The 24,647-nt window shown below is 48.3% G+C and overlaps 1 protein-coding gene across 1 annotated transcript in view; it reads right to left on the bottom strand.

The window, feature by feature from the left end:
- ARHGAP20 (Rho GTPase activating protein 20) overlaps positions 1-1,239 on the bottom strand; it is a 318,989-nt gene extending 317,750 nt beyond the window's left edge. Inside the window, exon 1 of the mRNA XM_086935223.1 lies at positions 540-1,239. Coding sequence (XP_086791349.1) covers positions 540-641 — 102 coding nt within the window. The 5' untranslated portion in view covers positions 642-1,239. The remainder of the gene's footprint in view (positions 1-539) is intronic.
- Between the last annotated feature and the right edge of the window lie 23,408 nt (positions 1,240-24,647).

The raw sequence follows: 24,647 nt of genomic DNA, 5'->3' as shown, positions 1-24,647 counted from the left end.
ATTACACCCTCATGTGAGGCAATGTAGCCCGCCATTACACCCTCATGTGAGACAATGTACCCCACCATTACACCCTCATGTGACAATGCGCCTCTGCCATTACACCCTCATGTGAGACAATGTACCCCACCATTACACCCTCATGTGAGACAATGTACCCCACCATTACACCCTTAAGTGAGACAATGTACCACTACAGCCTAATGTGAGGAGACATACACCTGCCAATGTACCTTCGTACAAGAGTGTACGCCCTGCCAGGGACCAAGATCAGGAGTTTGCACGCCCGCTAGGGGCACCACTATTCGTGCGAATGTCGCGCTGTCACTGCCCCCTCGTATAAGATGACGCATCGCTGCCCGGGTGCCACAAACGAGAGATGGTACCCCCTGCCAGAGCATCGCCAAGCACGAGATGGTTGTCACCGCTTCCCAGGCAAACCCACCAGCACTCCGACCCCTTTTAAAGGAGGACATCATGAAAGTGACAGACGCCGGGTTTGGCCATCCTGCCCACGCCTACATACCCCTCGCGCTTACCTTCCTGGCCTCGGGCAGCGCCTGCACGTTGCTGTCCCCAGTGAGGGAGGCGGAACGCGCCTGCTGCCCCACGCTGTCCTGCTGCGGAGACATCGCGTCCATGAAGAGAGGGGTCCCAGAGCCGGCCGCGGAGTCACTGCAGAGGCATGTCCGGGGGGCCGAGGAGAGGACGGGGCTCCCTGAAGCGAGGCAGGCGGGCGAGCTTCATGCAGGATGGAGTCCAGAGGCGAGCACTGCAAGTGCTGCCGACCGCAGCAACGAGCACACACGGGAACTGCAGCAGAGAGTACACACGGCACTGCAGCAGAGAGTACACACGGGCACTGCCGCAGAGAGTACACACGGGCACTGCAGCAGCGAGTACACCCGGGCACTGCAGCAGGGAGCACACACGGGCACTGCAGCAGCGAGCACACACGGGCACTGCAGCGGAGAGAACACCCGGGCACTGCAGCAGCGAGCACACACGGGCACTGCAGCGGAGAGCACACAAGGGCACTGCAGCAGCGAGTACACAAGGGCACTGCACGGGCACTGCAGCAGAGACTACACACCGGCACTGCAGCAGCGAATACACACAGGCACTGCAGCAGGGAGCACACACGGGCACTGCAGCAGGGAGCACACACGGGCACTGCAGCAGAGAGTACACACGGGCACTGCAGCAACCAGCCGCAGCAGCGAGCACAGCGAGAACCCTGCTGCACTGTGGCTAATCTCAGCACTGAGCAGCGTGAGGGGGAGGCGGAGACTCGCAGAGGAGGGGCGGACAGACCTGGAGGAGGAGGGCGCAGGCGGCCTGGGGAGAAGGAGCTACCTGCAGGAGGGGCCACCTCGGCCTGGAGCAGGAGCGGTCACGTGCAGGAGGCGGGGCTCGGACCTGCAGGCGGACCAGGGTGCACACACTTGATGAAGGGGGTCACCTGAAAGAGGAGGGCGCAGAGCACCGACGGGGGTGGGGGGAAAGGGAATCAGGAGGAGGGCAGGCGGACCAGACCGCACGAGGAGGGGTGACTTGCAGGGGGAGTGGCCTACACCTGCTGAGGAGAGGGCAAGTGCTAGAGCGGATCCACCTGAAGGATGAGGGGCATGGAGGCAGTCAGGGTGCCTGAGGCCCTAGTGCAAGCCGGGGGGAAATGCCCCCCCCCCTCCCACAGCTGGTTATATTATAAAATAGAGCAGGGTGCAGTGGGCCCCGGTGCCACTGCACCTGCTACACACATTGAAGCTACACCCCTGGCTGGAGGTGTGAGAGCGGCTCACGCCTGCGAGGACTCAGCCTGCAGCAGGGGTGCAGATCCGAAGCGGAAGGGGCTAGGCCCTGGTGACTGAGGACCCCTGCAGGTGGAGCTGTGCAGACCCGCCGGACTCCAAGGAGCGGTCCCATGTCAATCTATGCAGGCCAGGCGCAGCCCCGTCGGAAGCGCTTCTCTCTCAGCCCGGTAGGAGAGACCAAGATACGCAGGAGGAGGAAACCGCTTTGGGCCTGGAGGAGCTTGCAAACCCAAGGACTGAATGCACGCCTCTGGGTGGGAGTGCAGCGCGCAAGTACACATATGTATGAGGGAGCGGGGTCATGCGCACGTGGGTCCACGGCAGCGGATTCTTCATACCTGACATTCGGCGCAGCACGAGGACTCAGGCTCAGGCTGAAGTGGTGCCCAGGAGGAGGAGCGCGCGGACAGACGAGCCTCCCCATATGACGGGGACAGTTAACTCCAAATGACAAGACCCCTTCCGGCTCCTCCAATTTTACCAAGAATCCACAATTACCGAACCAGCGCCTCGAAGTAACGCTTTCCAGTAGCGATAGGGCAGAATGGAAAGATTGGGAGGGGAGGCGGGGGAGGCGATGGCGCGTCGTTTAGGTTGGCCTAGCGCGTGTGGGAGGGGGAAAGCGGGCCAACATTTGTTTGCGAGAATGGATCGAGCCATGCCTTTCTTTTCTGCAGCAGTGCACGCATCTACGTGCCTACTAAATGCACGTATGTTAAAAACATGTGATGCACGCTGGGGATTTGTGTGTGTCGTGGGAGCATCAGTCCTTCTGATCCTTCTGATACAGATTGTCGAAAAAGAAAATTAGCCATCACAGATGCTGTAATAAGGGACACAACACCTGATGAGACTATATATTGTCCACCACTCTTCACACATCCAGTGAATATTCTAGCAGAGTGTGTGTGCCAGAAAATATAATGAATTCTGGAAATCGACCACTGGCTACAAGGATAAAGGAAAATCACAGCTGCATGCTGTAGAAATAACATTCAAGTTGGAACCATTATTGGAGCTTAACTAACCTTCCATGAAGTAGGCCTCGTCTTCCTCTTCTTCAAGATATGGCACTATACCCTTTCTCCCTTACTGTTCTCCTGAGACCCTTGTTTTGGTGTAGGCATTGGTCTACCGAGGAACTGGAGCCCTATCGGCTTCCCCGTAGGGAACGTCTAAGCACTAGGGGCCATCTAAAAATTTCATGCTTGGTGGATATAAAGAGTGTTTTTACGCATTTGGCCTCCACCCACGTTGGGACTCCCCGACAAAGCCTCCGAAACTTCAGAGTAAATGATTAAGGACAGGTTCGGGGAATATTTACGGGATGAAGAGCTTTAAAAGTGTAAGCCAGGTTGTCTGCCTGACCAATTTTTAGATCATAAACCCACCCCAGCCTAGGGGGCTTCCCATGACAGCATCCAAGGCTCCCTGCTGAGATAGTTGTATTTAAAATGTAGATGTGGGACCCTCCCTTTATATGGGCTTATTGTTAGATGGGAGATCAGTACAGAGTTGAGCACTTCATGTCCAGTATTCAGATTAGCTCCTGAAACTGTGCACCATTTTATTTTTACAGTGCCTACAAGGCCCTTTGCAAGAAGTGGATCTCACCTGTGTGCCAAATGCTAGGAGTCAGAACAATGCGAGGTAGCTTTAAAAATTCTGGTCTGGCACATACAATGCAGTAATTATTAGTGTTGCTAAATTCTTGCTCGCTGCTTGGCTTATACGTAAACGATATCTTAAGGGTCCCACTAGCAACCTTGCTGGCGGCACTGGCTAGAAAAACTGCATCACACTAGGAAACCTTTTAATATATTTATCTCTCTTAGGTTGTTCACAAATGTGCAGAAATAGTTACGCATGACATTGGATTGTGTTTTTTTTTTACTTCCTTTTTATGTAATGCCTGTCCATTTCTGTTTGTACACTATGATGCACTTTAATTTGTTCCTCGGGTTTTTAACTAAAAGGCTTTTAATATATGCTTTTTTGGTCTCGACCACTACCAATGCGCTTGCGCATTGCAGATGTCGAGACTTATAGAGTTGGATCCACGAAAGCTAAACCAGGCGGATTGCGCCGAGTGCATGTGCCCGTGCACGCGCTTTCCATTTGCTCTCCGAGCCGCCTACCTCGCATCATTGCATCAGACCCGCCACAGCAGTGCCGAGAGCTTCACTTCAAAGGGATCCTCTCCGCCGCCCCCTGCTTCACACTTCAAAGGAATGTGCCCCCCAAGCCCACAATGCCGAGAGCATTTCCCGGCCGCTTTTAATTTCATTTTGCGGCCGCTTTTCATTTCATTTCGCGGCCGCTTTTAAGTATCCTGCGTGTCTTTTGCGCTTGTTAAAATTATTTAACCCTAGTTTTTTTGGCCTCCCATTCAAACAGTCACCACTCCTTAAGTAAAATCTGTTGATTTTTCATGAGGTGTACATTACCCGCTTCAACGTTTTTCCTAAGCTTAGCTGTCTGTAAACACGGATGGGCCTCTGCTTTGCAGTGGTGAGCTTCCTTCACCTTACAAGGCCTCCCGTCTAGTTCTTGGTCTATGTACCCCTCCCCTCCTAGCCACAAATTTCTAATTCATTAGTAGAGTTGATTAGGAACCTCCTGAGCATTTAGGATTTTGGTTACTTTATGATGTGGTGTCTCCTATTTTTATTTAATGATCTTTTCTAACACTCAAACTCCTCTGAATTGATGCCCCGCCCCCATTTAAGAAGATGCTTCTATGCTTGCCTTGAAGCTACAACAGTATAAGTCACTCAGCACCACCACAGCACCACTCAGCACCACAACAGCATCACTCAGCACCACCACAGCACCACTAAGCACCCCCACAGCATCACTCAGCGCCACCACAGCATCACTCAACACCACCACAGCATCACTCAGCGCCACCCCAGCATCACTCAGCGCCACCCCATTATCACTTAGCACCACCCCATCATCACTTAGCACCACCCCATCATCACTCAGCGCCACCCAGCATCACTCAGCACCACCCCAGCATCACTCAGCGCCACCCCAGCATCACTCAGCGCCAACCCAGCATCACTTAGCTCCACCCCAGCATCACTCAGCACCACCACAGCATCACTCAGCACCACCACAGCACCACTCAGCACCATCACAGCACCACTCAGCATCACCACATCATCACTCAGCGCTGCCCCAGCATCCCTCAGCACCACCACATTATCACTCAGCACCACCACAGCATCACTCAGCACCACCACAGCATCACTCAGCACCACCACAGCATCACTCAGCACCACCACAGCACCACCTCAGCACCACCTCAGCACCACTCAGCACCACCACATTATCACTCAGCACCACCACATTATCACTCAGCACCACCACAGCATCACTCAGCACCACCACAGCACCACCACAGCACCACTCAGCACCAACACAGCATCACTCAGCGCCACTCCAGCATCACACAGCACCACCACAGCATCACACAGCACCACCACAGCATCACTCAACACCACCACAGCACCACTCAGCACCACCACAGCATCACTCAGCGCCACCTCAGCACCACTCAGCAACACCACATTATCACTCAGCACCACCACATTAGCACTCAGCACCACCACACCATCACTCAGCACCAGCACATTATCACTCAGCACCACCAGAGCACCACTCAGCACTACCACAGCATCACTCAGCACCACCACAGCACCACTCAGCACCACCACAGCATCACTCAGCGCCACCCCAGCACCACTCAGCGCTTTCCCAGCATCACTCAGCACCACCACATTATCACTCAGCACCACCACATTATCACTCAGCACCACCACAGCATCACTCAGCACCACCACAACACCACTCAGCACCACCGCAGCACCACTCAAGCACCACTCAGCAACACCACATTATCACTCAGCACCACCACATTATCAATCAGCACCACTCAGCACTACCACAGCATCACTCAGCACCACCACAGCACCATTCAGCACCACCACAGCACCACTCAGCACCACCACAGCACCACTCCGCACCACCACATCATCACTCAGCACCACCCCAGCATCACTCAGCACCACCCAGCACTACCCCAGCATCACTCAGCACCACCATAGCATCACTCAGCACCACCACAGCATCACTCAGCACCACCACATTATCACTCAGCGCCACCACATTATCGCTCAGCACAACCACAGCACCACTCAGCACCACCCCAGCATCACTCAGCGCCACCACAGCATCACTAAGCACCACCACACCATCACTCAGCACCACCACATTATCACTCAGCACCACCACATTATCACGCAACACCATCACAACACCACTCAGCACCCCACAGCATCACTCAGCACCCCCACAGCATCACTCAGCACCACCACAGCACCACTCAGCACCACCCCAGCATCACTCAGCACCACCACAGCACCACTCAGCAGCACCACTCAGCACCACCCGAGCATCACTTCGCACCACCCCAGAATCCCTCAGTGCCACCCCAGCATCACTCAGCGCCACCCCAGCATCACTCAGCACCACCACAGCATCACTCAGTACCACCACAGCAACACTCAGCACCACCACAGCATCGCTCAGCACCTCCACATTATCACTCAGCACCACCACAGTACCACTCAGCACCACCACAGCATGACTCAACACCACCACAGCATCACTAAGCACCACCACAGCATCACTAAGCACCACCACAGCACCACTCAGCACCACCACAGCACCACTCAGCAGCACCACAGCATCACTCAGCACAACCACAGCATCACTCAGCGCCACCCCAGCATCACTCAGCACCACCACAGCACCACTCAGCACCACCACAGCATCACTCAGCACCACCACAGCATCACTCAGCACCACCACAGCTCCACTCAGCACCACCACAGCACCACTCAGCCCCCCCACAGCATCTCTCAATACCACCCCAGCACCACCCCAGCATCACTAAGCACCACCACAGCATCACTCAGCACCACCACATTATCACTCAGCCCCACCACATTATCAATCAGCACCACCACATTATCATCAGCACCACCACAGCACCACTCAGCACCACCCCAGCATCACTCAGCGCCACCACAGCATCACTCAGCACCACCACAGTATCACTCAGCACCACCACATTATCACTCAGCACCACCACATTATCATTAAGCACCACCACAGCATCACTCAGCACCACCACAGCATCACTCAGCACCACCGTAGCATCACTCAGCACCACCACAGCACCACTCAGCACCACCACAGCATCACCACAGCATCACTCAGCGCCACCCCAGCATCACTCAGCGCCACCCCAGCATCACTCAGCACCACCACAGCACCACTCAGCACCACCACAGCAACACTCAGCACCACCCTAGTATCACTCAGCGCCACCCCAGCATCACTCAGCACCACCACAGCACCACTCAGCATCACCACATCATCACTCAGCGCTACCCCAGCATCACTCAGCACCACCACAATTACCACTCAGCACCACCACATTATCACTCAGCACCACCACAGCACCACCCAGCACCACCACAGCACCACCCAGCACCACCACAGCATCACTCAGCACCACCACAGCACCACTCAGCACCACCACAACACCACTCAGCACCACTCTGCACCACCACATTATCACTCAGCACCACCAAAGCACTACTTTCCGTCACAATAAAATACAATACAATAAAATACACTGAACATAATCTTCACAAAAGTTATTTGCAAAAGTTTAAGCTATTGCCATTATAAATTACAATCACTTTTATTTAAGTATTCATTGTTTAAAAAAATTAAAAGCCATTGTTATTTGTAATATCAATACATCTAAGTCAATAGATCTTTTTATTTATGTGTTGGTTTTGAAAATAGCTAAATTAATAGCTTTGTCATTTACAATGCCAATAGTTATAATTTTCGCAAATGTGGCACCTATAGCACTTTTAAGAAGTGATATTTACAGAGGCACACCGGGGTAACAAAAAGGGCGGTGGAAACACCAAAGTGAGTTAGGTTGCACTTTACCAGTAGTAGGTATAAAATGCAATGTTTTGCTAGAACACACCCAGGAAGTTTTGCACAGGGTGAGCTGGGGTTTGGGTTTATGTTCCCAGCAGGGCCCAGTTGGTCCAGCAGAAGGGCACACTTACCCTTGTTGATGTACATTTTGTTCATGCACTGGTACATCACGGCCTGCTCCTGGCCCTTGCAGATCAGTAGCAGGCTCAGGTTGGGCAGGGTGCAAGAGGGTTCCTGGGGCAGCAGGGGCTCACAGTGCTGGTGCAGGGGCTTTGGCAGGGGTTGCTACTGCTTCCCAGTCAACAGGAAGTGACTCTGCTGCAGTAATGGTGCGGGTGGCCACAGCGCCTATTGTTGCAGCGCCTGATGGTAGCTTGGCCCATGCCACTAGCCATAGCCCTCTTCCGGGTAGGCACGCTGCCTACAAGGCCCTTTGCAAGAAGTGGATCTCACCTGTGTGCCAAATGCTAGGAGTCAGAACAATGCGAGGTAGCTTTAAAAATTCTGGTCTGGCACGTACAATGCAGTAATTATTAGTGTTGCTAAATTCTTGCTCGCTGCTTGGCTTATACGTAAACGATATCTTAAGGGTCCCACTTGCAACCTTGCTGGCGGCACTGGCTAGAAAAACTGCATCACACTAGGAAACCTTTTAATATATTTATCTCTCTTAGGTTGTTCACAAATGTGCAGAAATAGTTACGCATGACATTGGATTGTGTTTTTTTTTTACTTCCTTTTTATGTAATGCCTGTCCATTTCTGTTTGTACACTATGATGCACTTTAATTTGTTCCTCGGCTTTTTAACTAAAAGGCTTTTAATATATGCTTTTTTGGTCTCGACCACTACCAATGCGCTTGCGCATTGCAGATGTCGAGACTTATAGAGTTGGATCCACGAAAGCTAAACCAGGCGGATTGCGCCGAGTGCATGTGCCCGTGCACGCGCTTTCCATTTGCTCTCCGAGCCGCCTACCTCGCATCATTGCATCAGACCCGCCACAGCAGTGCCGAGAGCTTCACTTCAAAGGGATCCTCTCCGCCGCCCCCTGCTTCACACTTCAAAGGAATGTGCCCCCCAAGCCCACAATGCCGAGAGCATTTCCCGGCCGCTTTTAATTTCATTTTGCGGCCGCTTTTCATTTCATTTCGCGGCCGCTTTTAAGTATCCTGCGTGTCTTTTGCGCTTGTTAAAATTATTTAACCCTAGTTTTTTTGGCCTCCCATTCAAACAGTCACCACTCCTTAAGTAAAATCTGTTAATTTTTCATGAGGTGTACATTACCCGCTTCAACGTTTTTCCTAAGCTTAGCTGTCTGTAAACACGGATGGGCCTCTGCTTTGCAGTGGTGAGCTTCCTTCACCTTACAAGGCCTCCCGTCTAGTTCTTGGTCTATGTACCCCTCCCCTCCTAGCCACAAATTTCTAATTCATTAGTAGAGTTGATTAGGAACCTCCTGAGCATTTAGGATTTTGGTTACTTTATGATGTGGTGTCTCCTATTTTTATTTAATGATCTTTTCAAACACTCAAACTCCTCTGAATTGATGCCCCGCCCCCATTTAAGAAGATGCTTCTATGCTTGCCTTGAAGCTACAACAGTATAAGTCACTCAGCACCACCACAGCATCACTTAGCTCCACCCCAGCATCACTCAGCACCACCACAGCATCACTCAGCACCACCACAGCACCACTCAGCACCATCACAGCACCACTCAGCATCACCACATCATCACTCAGCGCTGCCCCAGCATCCCTCAGCACCACCACATTATCACTCAGCATCACCACAGCATCACTCAGCACCACCACAGCATCACTCAGCACCACCACAGCACCACCTCAGCACCACCTCAGCACCACTCAGCACCACCACATTATCACTCAGCACCACCACATTATCACTCAGCACCACCACAGCATCACTCAGCACCACCACAGCACCACCACAGCACCACTCAGCACCAACACAGCATCACTCAGCGCCACTCCAGCATCACACAGCACCACCACAGCATCACACAGCACCACCACAGCATCACTCAGCACCACCACAGCACCACTCAGCACCACCACAGCATCACTCAGCGCCACCTCAGCACCACTCAGCAATACCACATTATCACTCAGCACCACCACATTAGCACTCAGCACCACCACACCATCACTCAGCACCAGCACATTATCACTCAGCACCACCAGAGCACCACTCAGCACTACCACAGCATCACTCAGCACCACTACAGCACCACTCAGCACCACCACAGCATCACTCAGCGCCACCCCAGCACCACTCAGCGCTTTCCCAGCATCACTCAGCACCACCACATTATCACTCAGCACCACCACATTATCACTCAGCACCACCACAGCATCACTCAGCACCACCACAACACCACTCAGCACCACCGCAGCACCACTCAAGCACCACTCAGCAACACCACATTATCACTCAGCACCACCACATTATCAATCAGCACCACTCAGCACTACCACAGCATCACTCAGCACCACCACAGCACCATTCAGCACCACCACAGCATCACTCAGCACCACCACAGCACCACTCCGCACCACCACAGCATCACTCAGCACCACCCCAGCATCACTCAGCACCACCCAGCACCACCCCAGCATCACTCAGCACCACCATAGCATCACTCAGCACCACCACAGCATCACTCAGCACCACCACATTATCACTCAGCGCCACCACATTATCGCTCAGCACAACCACAGCACCACTCAGCACCACCCCAGCATCACTCAGCGCCACCACAGCATCACTAAGCACCACCACACCATCACTCAGCACCACCACATTATCACTCAGCACCACCACATTATCACGCAACACCATCACAACACCACTCAGCACCCCCACAGCATCACTCAGCACCCCCACAGCATCACTCAGCACCACCACAGCACCACTCAGCACCACCCCAGCATCACTCAGCACCACCACAGCACCACTCAGCAGCACCACTCAGCACCACCCGAGCATCACTTCGCACCACCCCAGAATCCCTCAGTGCCACCCCAGCATCACTCAGCGCCACCCCAGCATCACTCAGCACCACCACAGCATCACTCAGTACCACCACAGCAACACTCAGCACCACCACAGCATCGCTCAGCACCTCCACATTATCACTCAGCACCACCACAGTACCACTCAGCACCACCACAGCATGACTCAACACCACCACAGCATCACTAAGCACCACCACAGCATCACTAAGCACCACCACAGCACCACTCAGCACCACCACAGCACCACTCAGCAGCACCACAGCATCACTCAGCACCACCACAGCATCACTCAGCGCCACCCCAGCATCACTCAGCACCACCACAGCACCACTCAGCACCACCACAGCATCACTCAGCACCACCACAGCATCACTCAGCACCACCACAGCTCCACTCAGCACCACCACAGCACCACTCAGCCCCCCCACAGCATCTCTCAATACCACCCCAGCACCACTCCAGCATCACTAAGCACCACCACAGCATCACTCAGCACCACCACATTATCACTCAGCCCCACCACATTATCAATCAGCACCACCACATTATCATCAGCACCACCACAGCACCACTCAGCACCACCCCAGCATCACTCAGCGCCACCACAGCATCACTCAGCACCACCACAGTATCACTCAGCACCACCACATTATCACTCAGCACCACCACATTATCATTAAGCACCACCACAGCATCACTCAGCACCACCACAGCATCACTCAGCACCACCATAGCATCACTCAGCACCACCACAGCACCACTCAGCACCACCACAGCATCACCACAGCATCACTCAGCGCCACCCCAGCATCACTCAGCGCCACCCCAGCATCACTCAGCACCACCACAGCACCACTCAGCACCACCACAGCAACACTCAGCACCACCCTAGTATCACTCAGCGCCACCCCAGCATCACTCAGCACCACCACAGCACCACTCAGCATCACCACATCATCACTCAGCGCTACCCCAGCATCACTCAGCACCACCACAATTACCACTCAGCACCACCACATTATCACTCAGCACCACCACAGCACCACCCAGCACCACCACAGCACCACCCAGCACCACCACAGCATCACTCAGCACCACCACAGCACCACTCAGCACCACCACAACACCACTCAGCACCACTCTGCACCACCACATTATCACTCAGCACCACCAAAGCACTACTTTCCGTCACAATAAAATACAATACAATAAAATACACTGAACATAATCTTCACAAAAGTTATTTGCAAAAGTTTAAGCTATTGCCATTATAAATTACAATCACTTTTATTTAAGTATTCATTGTTTAAAAAAATTAAAAGCCATTGTTATTTGTAATATCAATACATCTAAGTCAATAGATCTTTTTATTTATGTGTTGGTTTTGAAAATAGCTAAATTAATAGCTTTGTCATTTACAATGCCAATAGTTATAATTTTCGCAAATGTGGCACCTATAGCACTTTTAAGAAGTGATATTTACAGAGGCACACCGGGGTAACAAAAAGGGCGGTGGAAACACCAAAGTGAGTTAGGTTGCACTTTACCAGTAGTAGGTATAAAATGCAATGTTTTGCTAGAACACACCCAGGAAGTTTTGCACAGGGTGAGCTGGGGTTTGGGTTTATGTTCCCAGCAGGGCCCAGTTGGTCCAGCAGAAGGGCACACTTACCCTTGTTGATGTGCATTTTGTTCATGCACTGGTACATCACGGCCTGCTCCTGGCCCTTGCAGATCAGTAGCAGGCTCAGGTTGGGCAGGGTGCAAGAGGGTTCCTGGGGCAGCAGGGGCTCACAGTGCTGGTGCAGGGGCTTTGGCAGGGGTTGCTACTGCTTCCCAGTCAACAGGAAGTGACTCTGCTGCAGTAATGGTGCGGGTGGCCACAGCGCCTATTGTTGCAGCGCCTGATGGTAGCTTGGCCCATGCCACTAGCCATAGCCCTCTTCCGGGTAGGCACGCTGCACGGGTATAGTGCCTCGACCGTGGAGGCTGGTAGCCAGGCTACCTTTCATAGTAGTAAGCGAGCTGCTGGAGGTATCACCCATCGGAGTACTCCTTGAACGGAGGTAACTTGGATTGAATGTAGTTGGAATTCATGAAAAAAGGAACCCCTGCTTATTAATTAGTGGGAGTGGTTGTTAAGTGTACAAAGTTGATGGAGCCACGTGATGTGTGCTGGCCAATGGAACCTGGATGAAGAAGTCGAGGATGATTAATGTTGTGGGCTTCTCTCACCCGGCACATCTCTCCAGTTTCAGCCCCCGCAATAACATGAGTGATAGCATCCAAAAGCATGTCCATGGAGGCAGCGGATCTGAACAGGAGAGACAAAAATACACAAAGTGAACAATGGCCCTTGTCCAGAGGTATATTCTCCTTGGAAATGAAAAGCAAGTTTTGACAGGAAAGTTTGTGCTTGCTGCCTGGGGCATTACCTCATGATGATGTAGACTCCCTTTCCCTGGGTCCCAGTTTACGCTCTGTAAAGCCCTTTTTTACAGAGCAAAATTCTTACATTTAAACATGGAAACGCTTAGTCTTTGAAACACATAAAAGTGTAGAAATAGGAAAAAACATGAGCAGCTCCAGGTTTTTATGCTTGGCGCTCTGCCTCGTGGCCGCCATATTTTAACATTATCCTCGGCATGCCACGCTGCAACAATTGAGAATAAAGATTTCTCTAAAAGAACAGATAAACAATGGAAGTGGAAGATAACTGGACTTGGGCGGTTTTCCTTGGTGAAAAACGGAAGTGACATATCGCTACGGGAAATCAGTTGGGAAGCTGCAAATAAGAGGAACACTGCAGTAAACCAATGGGAAGGCAGCAGGCAAGAGCAAAGTTCTTTATCGAATACAACAGGTCTACCAGACAGCTCATGCCTACTGCCTAGGCTCGACCTAAAAAAGGGTCTCCTTTTAGGGAATACATTTGGTATCCATGTTGTGCTGTGGCACCCTTGAAGACGCTGGCACAAGGCCCACTCAAACAAATGAGGTACCATTTTCCCTGGGAGACATGAGAAAGTACTGGATAATAGGAAATTTGTGGACCCACACACATTCCAAAACTTTACCTGACATAAATGTGAGAGGAAAAAGTGAGAGAATGTGGCCTAATGTTTAGATCGGTCCACCTCGAACCTGGGGAATTGAGTTCGAGTCTTAGCAAACGACTCTCCACATCCTGTGATTCTGGGAAAATCAAGTGTTCTCCCCATGCATAGAAAAAAAATGAATGTGTCCTTCTGTGACTAAAATGGTGCTCATGTAAAGCGCTCTGATACCTGAAATCTCCGGGTCGAGTTTGCACTATATAAACCCCCCCAAAAAATAAATGAGTCAAATATGTGGTTTTAGCAAAAGTTTGAGGAGTGAAAGCTCTTCTACGTAAGAAAACTTTGTGAGAACCACACAAGTAACACCACCCTGGATACCTCCCGGTGTCTAGTTTTCAGAAATGTTTGGGTATGGGAGGTTTCCATAGGTGGTGACTTAGCTAGGTCCCAAAATCCACAGCTACCTACATTACAAAAACGGGTAGATTCTGCTGGGTGAAATATGGTGTCTCATTGTTAAGATTAGGGCCATATTGTGTTACAAGTGCTAGACCCAGTCCCACAGTGGGCTACTAGTTTTGTTCGGAGAAATGGGAAAACAGAGTATATAATTCTTGTTATTACTAATTGGATTTCTCTGCATTTGTGGCTCCAAAATGTAAGCCAGTGTGCAAATAACTCGTTTAAATTTCATGATCGTATGTGTAATCCCATATTCAAAGGTGTACAAATAACCACTGAACATAAACTCAGTATCCTATGCACATTTCAGAAATACATTGTGTTCCTTTATACCCATTTTTAATTATTTTTTGGTTTTCCAGATAATTTGCTGTATGGTAAACCTTACACAATAGCGGCGACCGGAAGGATAAGTCAAACATAATCGTGTATTGTTTTTGTAAATCAGCCATCATGACAAGAAGTTCCCTATAAAATTTAGTCATAAATGGCTATGTTTGCCTTCTAATTTTCATTATTTTTTAATTTCACCAGTTAGTTTATTTGGTGAACCTCAAAGCATCTACACAAATCACCCCTTTCTGAATTTAGAATTTAGTCAATTTTTCAGAAATGTATGGCTATTTATAATCACCCAGGGGTTTTGCACCTGTTGCCACCACAAACTGCAAATAGGTTGAAGACACAAAAATTTGGAAAATGGACTACCTCATAGGAAAATTTAAAAACTATGGTAAAACAATGCATTTTTTTTATACAATTGTGCTTGTTCCTGGTAACTGGGAGGATGGTAGTCTAAGCACAGCAAATGGTTTGTTGATGCCATTTTTAGAAAAAAATATTGTTTCTTGCTCGGCACTTTCTCATCTTTTGGAAAGAAACAAAACAAAATGTTGCTGTGTTTTGGGAATTTTTTCACTCCAATACCGGGGAATCCACAAAACATGGGAACCTTTAGATTCCCCAGGATATTGAAAAAAGGATGCAAATTTGGCATGGATTCCTTTGGGGGGGAAAAGTTATGAAGGCATAAGAGCGATGTACATCAAACAGCTAGCAAAAAAAAGCGTCTTTGCATTCTAGGGCAAACAACATAGTAGCCAAAGTGTTAAAGACACTTTTCAATATCCAGACAAACTTGAAGATCCAAGCATTAAGGTTGGAGTTGGGTCTGACCTCTTTGGACAAAATTACGTGCACTAGGGTAATGTGTTGTTGTTGTAGTAAAGAATCAGGATAACAACACATTCTGTCAACATTTTGACATATGTACAGAATCACTTCAATGAATTCTCTCATCAAATTATGAACTTAGTCTATAATTCCAATTTAAGAATTTACATAAATTCTATATACATAAACAGCTGTCAGTGGCAAAGTTAAAAGGCCTTCGAAACATAATGTCTAGATAAACTAGCTAGTGGAGTGATAGGACCTACTTGTCAACTAAAAACTCTGTAATGCACTAAATTGAAAGTTTGGGCTATGGAGGTATTTTCCCACATTGTTATCAAATCCCTGACAAAAGTATACAGGGTCAATTTTTGCTGAGCCATATAGGTATCAATCCAATCTGAAGAATACATGGGCTCTGGCAGAGCCTTTATCAAAATAAGTTATTGCATATGTACCCTTAGAATCAAATATTGTATAGTTTATCATATTTTTAGACTGCTTACATTTTTAAGGAGGAAAGCATACAAATCATTTGCCCAGTTTTTAAAAGATATCGAGTGTTAACTTGGATTGATGTACTAGTCACTTTATTCACTGTGAGAAGTTTTGACATAGCAACAGCCATTGCAAGATTCATCAATGTGATGTGATACAGAAAAAGACACTCCCTCTGTTGGACATTTTTTGGGGCCTGTTTATTAATTGTGAAATGTAAGGTGGATGCTTGAATCATCTGGGTTGGGCAGTTTTTGTATTTAGACCCATGAGATTGTTGTATCACTTTTAACTTATGACATTATATTTTTTCCGTTCAAAATATTGAATTTTATAATAAAAGAGACGACAATAGAAAAAATAGCATGGAACTAGGTACACATAAAAATATCTATACCAAGAGTAATAATATAATAACAGTACCTATACATTTTATTTATAGTATGCTACAATATATACAAATTAAACTTAAAAAGGAAGAGAAAAATACAGATTGTCAACAATGTAAAAAATCATCACAGATCTACTTATAACAACTATGAAATCATTCTAAATATCGGAATACATAATATATTAAAAATTTTAAATTAGAAATTATTGGAAATGGCCCTTTTGCAGGGTTATCCCCAAACTTTTTGCTTTTTCCTCCTATTTTTCCCTGACCTGTTTGGATTGGTTTTAGGACTCTGGGCACTTTATTACTGCTCTCTATGTAAATTGTGTTATGAATTGGTGTTTCCATGATTGGATATTTGATTTACCTGTTAGCCCCTAGTAAAGTGCACTGTGTGTGCCAGGGCTGGTAAATCAAATGCTACCCGAGGGCCTGCAACACTGGTTGTGCCACCCCCGTGAGTAGCCCTGAAAACGGTAACTCAGACCTGCCATTGCAGAGTCTGCGCGCAGTTTGTGAGTGCCATGTCGACTAGGCGAGTGCACACACTGGCCGGTCCCTATTCTTCCCTTTTCTTACATGTCAGACATCCCTCAGGTAGGACCAATATACCCCTGTGGGCAGGGTGCAATGTATGTGAAAGGTAGGACATGCCCTGGTGTGTGTGGCAGGTTCCAATGGTGAATTACAGCCAACTTCGTTTTTCACTATTGCAAGGCTACCAGTTCCCCATAGAATAGAATGGGAGGTCTGTTTATAACATCTTATAAACATAACTGGCCTAGGAAATTCAGTAAGAAAATAAAATTTATTATGCCTGAACTCAGAATCTAAAGATGCATCTTTTACTGAAGGTGATTTATACAATCTGCGTTTGAAAATACTACTTTTAGAAAGTGGGTATTTTCTTGCTCAGTCATCCCGCGTGCCTCTGCTGGAATGTGGATTTCCTGTCTGGGTTTTGGATGACAGAAGGCTGGGGGGCCGGAGGGGCTGCAGATAGTCTAGGTAGGTCAGGAAAGGGCTGAATAGACCTGGGCTCTGATGGGGGAAGGGATAGGCGATTTCCTTGCACCTCAAAGGGCCTGGTCCGACTCTGACAAATGCTGTCTCCACCTCCTGCCAGGAATTCACACCAGAGAAGACCCAACTTATTCTGGCCGGGCACAGACACCCTCGGCCTAAAAGATCACAGGATTTTTTGGACATAAATACTGGGTCCCAGACCCCTCAACTTTAGAACTCATCTGGATCAAGAAGACTGCCAAGAAGAAGAGCTGGAGAAGCTGTGAGGAGGAACTACCATTTTGTTGCGTGCTTTGCTGGGCTGGCCTGCAGTGGCTGCTTCTGTCTTGGGCAGTGAAAGGCTTGAACTGGACTTTCTGCAACCAATTTGTGAGTCTCTCCAAGGGCTAGAGGTAGAGCTTGCCCCCTGTTCACGAAGTTCCAGGAACAGCAAAGACTTCAAGCTCTTCTGTCCGCAGCACTGGTGCCTGTGTGTTTTGTGTTGGATCAGAGGAAAAGCAACCCTATGACGCCGCTGCCGTGTCCCGAAGACACCGCAGAGGGCACAGCTGCAACGCGGCACCGCAACCTTAGTCTCACGGATGACGCCTGTTGATGCCGCCACCGAGCCGCTGCTTTACACAGCGACCTGTGGGCACCTCACTCCGCACCGTCTTGCTTCATGCCAAAGCACCGCAGAGGGGAAACAGAACAAATTGGCTGGACAGGAAAATTCACAGAAAAGTTCTACAGACACGCAGTCAATATATACCACGTGACCACAGGGTTTATATCCCAAACAAATTTATTTTCTTTTTTACTGAAATTGTCAAAGTTTCAAAAACACGGACACAAACAAAAAACCATCACAACAGTGAGTTCATGTATACAGTATCTACAAATATACAAATTTACAAATGTACAGTACTTACAACAACGAGTCAAACGAAGCAAATAATAATGACACACCAAGGAACAGTGAAACATACAGTGATCCAAATAAATTGCAATTATATACAGTGCAAAATTAGTGCATGAAACAGAGGAGAAAACCAGTCCTTAGAACTATGAAACTAAGGGACAGGTGGGATAGATGGAATGGAGTGCCTGCCTGTCAACCAAAACCTGTGGTCAAATGTTTATATTGGGTTGCACAACTAGGGTCCAAAGTAGTAAGGTGAATTATATCCTAGAGGCACCCTTTGAGATTGCCACAGGGTGGGAGTGTCGACGCGTTTCGAACCTAGATGTTGTAGGTTCTCTTCAGGACAGGGACTGGGGACGGTAAATCTGTAAAGATATACGGAGTTGGTGTCAGAATTGTATATCATAGTACTATAACGGTCTACTCTGACTCCACAAGAAAGGAAAAAATGATGATTACCTGCACAGGGGCACACAAGTTGCCGTAGTGTCGGTAATTCTCAATGAGCAGTCAATTCTGAAAAAACATACAAAAAAGTACTCAGCATGATGCCAAACCGGGGAGTCTGGGATGTTTAGAGCACAAGCGCAAGGCCTTAGAGAATGTGAATCATACCTGTAATTCACACAGTGATGGACTGAAGACGTGATGCCCGCCAAGCGGTGCACACTCAGGATGGAGAACGGCTCACATTTTGCGGCGCAGGTGTTGTCGGCTGAGTGAGTAACCACAAAAGAAGGATTCCCAAGGTTAGCAAAAATTACCGGGTGTTAAGACCAAGTAAGACCACCCAGTCACAGGCACGGAGAAAGGGAAAAATTCGTACCTGAATTCAAAATAGCGATAATGGGGGCGCCTGGTCACTGAACCAAATTCAAGCCGGCAGGCGGTTTTCGATTTAACCGGGGCCCGCTACAAAAGGAATGGAAACGATTAAGTATAGGTCTCGTGGTCTGATAGCCGGCAACGCTAACAGCACAAAAGGGCGCACACAATTTGCGCGAAACACTTACTCGTGTGGAAGGAATCAATCAGTCGTTTCCAAAAGAAGTTCAGTCTGTGGATAAGGCGCGGCGCCCTACAGGGGTATTTAAAACAACCGGGTCATGAGGCTGGTGGGTGTGTCCAATGGGGGACTGCTAAGGAATGCTGGTAGATGTAGTTTGAGTATACCACGCTCATAGTGATACAAGGGAAACCAATTCCACACTTGTCATAGTTTGAAGACATCTAACATTATCCATAAGAGTCAGAATACATCATGATCAGCACAACAAACCACAGGTAAGAAAATACGGTCTCATTATATAGTCACATAGTCTCAACAGTAACATTGCTGCTTGTATAGATGGTTCATCACAGAAGCATTTCGTGAGCATATTTACAACATCAGTCTAAAGCATTGAAACGGCACATTTTCGCAAGTTTCTAAACAAAACTCTATAATCCCATGACCAGTTTGATCATCGTGTCAGAAAATGACTGTTAGAGACCAAACAGCCGTTTGGAATTAGTGAAAAAGGAAAAACAGTAAAGGGTTGCAGCACAGCCAAGCTCGACAGCATAGATCGAAAGAAGTTCATAAACTGGCAATTTCGGACATTTCATTCAGACCGGAGTTGGATGTATCGAACTTTAGTATGAGGTACGCCTCTTTTTGAGAAAGGCGAAGATCAGGGTCACCACTGCCACCCCTGATAACTGCTAGAACAGTCCATCTTATGTCGTGACCGGAGTGTTTTTGTTGCAGGAAATGAGAGACCAGGGGTGCTGTCATGTTTTTGTTGTTGATTCTTGAACGGTGTTGAATAATTCTCTGGCGGACCTCCTGCATTGTTTTGCCGATGTACAGCTTCTTGCACGGGCATTGTATGGCATACTTGGTCTTGCAGTTCGTGTGTTCATTGTGACGCCAAAACTTGTTCCCATCCGTGAAAAGTGAGCCTTCTATTGTGAGGTCGCAGACGGAACATGTCCCGCATTTTCGGTGCCCTTTGACTGGATTGGCTCCGAAAATTGTACTTTGAGAGTCCCTTTTCGGAAGTGGTCTGGTAGATGTAATCATTTCACCAATGCTCCTGTTCTTTTTGAGAGCAAAGAGAGGGGCACCTATATCTGGAAGGATTTCCTGCACCAAATGCCAACTTCTTTTGATGATTTTTTGGAGTTGGTTGGTGTGGGGGCCAAAGGTGGATACACATACCATCCTCTCAGTCGCGGGCCTGGGTCTCTTCTCAAGAAGATGTTCCCTGGGTGTCCATCTCGCTCTCTTCATAGAGTGCTTCAAGAGTTTGTGAGGGTAACCTCTTTCTTGTAGCTTGGAGGTCAGTCCTTGTCAGTGCAACTCGAACTGCTGGATGGTGGAGCAGTTTCGTCTCACCCGGAGGTATTGACCATAAGGGAGGTTATCCCTTAGGCTCCGCGGGTGGTAGCTCTTATAATGAAGAAAATAATAGCAGGGAAGCTATTCAAGAACTTAAGACTCAACAGGAAGCTGTCATCAAGCAAGCGGATAAAGGGGGCGCGGTGGTCCTCTGGTCCAAAGACTTATAGCGTACTGAGGGGCGGAATCATGTGTACAATCAGGAGTGGTACCGCCGTATCACCCATGATCCAACTGCCCAGATTCAGGATGAAGTAAGAAGACTTGTCAACGCTGCGAAGGAGGCAGGGATACTTGGACCTAAAGAATCGGAATACCTCGTCAAGCAACACCCACGGACCCCGCATTTGTACTTCCTCCCTAAAGTACATAAAGACCACAAAATACCACCAGGACGTCCAATCGTGTCCGGTTGCGACTCTGTTTTTGAGCCTATTTCTAAATTCGTGGACGTATTTTTGAAACCCCTTGTGGTCCAGGTGCCATCCTACCTGAGGGATACCATGGATTTTATAAACAAAGTCGAAGGCCTGCGGTTCGATCCTTCCAGTCAACTGTTAGCTTCTATGGATGTGTCATCTTTATATACACAAATCCCTCAGCAAGACGGCCTGGATGTCATGGAACTTTACTTGGACAGTCGACCACGCCCCCATAGGGTTCCCACCGAACTCATAATCTCCTTTGCAACTGTGGCTCTTAAGAAGAAATGTTTCACCTTTGAGGACGAGATGTTCTTACAAATCAAAGGCTCCGCAATGGGCTGTCCTTTTGCCCCCGAAATGGCCATCTTGTATATGGGCCAATTTGAGGAGAAATATGTTCTGAATAACAACCCCTACAGAGGCTATATTGGACAATGGCTCCGATATATAGACGACGTGTGGTGTGTGTGGAACGGAACGTCGACACAACTGGAAGAATTCCACGTATGGTTGAACGATAGGAGCCCGGACATAAAGTTCAGCTTGAGCTATCATGAAAGATCTCTTCCTTTCTTGGATGTCGAAATATCAGTCAGAGACAACGTGCTGTCGTGTTCTCTGTATCAGAAAAAAAACGGACAAGAATAATGCCCTTCATTATAAGAGCTACCACCCGCGGAGCCTAAGGGATAACCTCCCTTATGGTCAATACCTCCGGGTGAGACGAAACTGCTCCACCATCCAGCAGTTCGAGTTGCACGGACAAGGACTGACCTCCAAGCTACAAGAAAGAGGTTACCCTCACAAACTCTTGAAGCACTCTATGAAGAGAGCGAGATGGACACCCAGGGAACATCTTCTTGAGAAGAGACCCAGGCCCGCGACTGAGAGGATGGTATGTGTATCCACCTTTGGCCCCCACACCAACCAACTCCAAAAAATCATCAAAAGAAGTTGGCATTTGGTGCAGGAAATCCTTCCAGATATAGGTGCCCCTCTCTTTGCTCTCAAAAAGAACAGGAGCATTGGTGAAATGACTACATCTACCAGACCACTTCCGAAAAGGGACTCTCAAAGTACAATTTTCGGAGCCAATCCAGTCAAAGGGCACCGAAAATGCGGGACATGTTCCGTCTGCGACCTCACAATAGAAGGCTCACTTTTCACGGATGGGAACAAGTTTTGGCGTCACAATGAACACACGAACTGCAAGACCAAGTATACTGTGTATGCCATACAATGCCCGTGCAAGAAGCTGTACATCGGCAAAACAACGCAGGAGGTCCGCCAGAGAATTATTCAACACCGTTCAAGAATCAACAACAAAAACATGACAGCACCCCTGGTCTCTCATTTCCTGCAACAAAAACACTCCGGTCACGACATAAGATGGACTGTTCTAGCAGTTATCAGGGGTGGCAGTGGTGACCCTGATCTTCGCCTTTCTCAAAAAGAGGCGTACCTCATACTAAAGTTCGATACATCCAACTCCGGTCTGAATGAAATGTCCGAAATTGCCAGTTTATGAACTTCTTTCGATCTATGCTGTCGAGCTTGGCTGTGCTGCAACCCTTTACTGTTTTTCATTTTTCACTAATTCCAAACGGCTGTTTGGTCTCTAACAGTCATTTTCTGACACGATGATCAAACTGGTCATGGGATTATAGAGTTTTGTTTAGAAACTTGCGAAAATGTGCCGTTTCAATGCTTTAGACTGATGTTGTAAATATGCTCACGAAATGCTTCTGTGATGAACCATCTATACAAGCAGCAATGTTACTGTTGAGACTATGTGACTATATAATGAGACCGTATTTTCTTACCTGTGGTTTGTTGTGCTGATCATGATGTATTCTGACTCTTATGGATAATGTTAGATGTCTTCAAACTATGACAAGTGTGGAATTGGTTTCCCTTGTATCACTATGAGCATGGTATACTCAAACTACATCTACCAGCATTCCTTAGCAGTCCCCCATTGGACACACCCACCAGCCTCATGACCCGGTTGTTTTAAATACCCCTGTAGGGCGCCGCGCCTTATCCACAGACTGAACTTCTTTTGGAAACGACTGATTGATTCCTTCCACACGAGTAAGTGTTTCGCGCAAATTGTGTGCGCCCTTTTGTGCTGTTAGCATTGCCGGCTATCAGACCACGAGACCTATACTTAATCGTTTCCATTCCTTTTGTAGCGGGCCCCGGTTAAATCGAAAACCGCCTGCCGGCTTGAATTTGGTTCAGTGACTAGGCGCCCCCATTATCGCTATTTTGAATTCAGGTAGGAATTTTTCCCTTTCTCCGTGCCTGTGACTGGGTGGTCTTACTTGGTCTTAACACCCGGTAATTTTTGCTAACCTTGGGAATCCTTCTTTTGTGGTTACTCACTCAGCCGACAACACCTGCGCCGCAAAATGTGAGCCGTTCTCCATCCTGAATGTGCACCGCTTGGCGGGCATCACGTCTTCAGTCCATCACTGTGTGAATTACAGGTATGATTCACATTCTCTAAGGCCTTGCGCTTGTGCTCTAAACATCCCAGACTCCCCGGTTTGGCATCGTGCTGAGTACTTTGTGTATGTTTTTTCAGAATTGACTGCTCATTGAGATTTACCGACACTACGGCAACTTGTGTGCCCCTGTGCAGGTAATCATCATTTTTTCCTTTCTTGTGGAGTCAGAGTAGACCGTTATAGTACTATGATATACAATTCTGACACCAACTCCGTATATCTTTACAGATTTACCGTCCCCAGTCCCTGTCCTGAAGAGAACCTACAACATCTAGGTTCGAAACGCGTCGACACTCCCACCCTGTGGCAATTTCAAAGGGTGCCTCTAGGATATAATTCACCTTACTACTTTGGACCCTAGTTGTGCAACCCAATATAAACATTTGACCACAGGTTTTGGTTGACAGGCAGGCACTCCATTCCATCTATCCCGCCTGTCCCTTGGTTTCATAGTTCTAAGGACTGGGTTTCTCCTCTGTTTCATGCACTAATTTTGCACTGTATATAATTGCAATTTATTTGGATCACTGTATGTTTCACTGTTCCTTGGTGTGTCATTATTATTTGCTTCGTTTGACTCGTTGTTGTAAGTACTGTACATTTGTAAATTTGTATATTTGTAGATACTGTATACATGAACTCACTGTTGTGATGGTTTTTTGTTTGTGTCCGTGTTTTTGAAACTTTGACAATTTCAGTAAAAAAGAAAATAAATTTGTTTGGGATATAAACCCTGTGGTCACGTGGTATATATTGACTGCGTGTCTGTAGAACTTTTCTGTGAATTTTCCTGTCCAGCCAATTTGTTCTGTTTTCCCTGTTGTTGAGATCCGGGCTGGGCAGATGTAGGATCCAAAACCTTCACTGTTCCACAAAGCACCGCAGAGAGCACCGCCGCAATGCTGCACCGCGACCTTGGTCTCA

Source organism: Lissotriton vulgaris, chromosome 8 (assembly GCF_964263255.1).
Source record: "Lissotriton vulgaris chromosome 8, aLisVul1.2, whole genome shotgun sequence".
Lineage (NCBI taxonomy): Eukaryota > Metazoa > Chordata > Amphibia > Caudata > Salamandridae > Lissotriton > Lissotriton vulgaris.
This window is presented reverse-complemented; position numbering and strand designations above follow the sequence as displayed.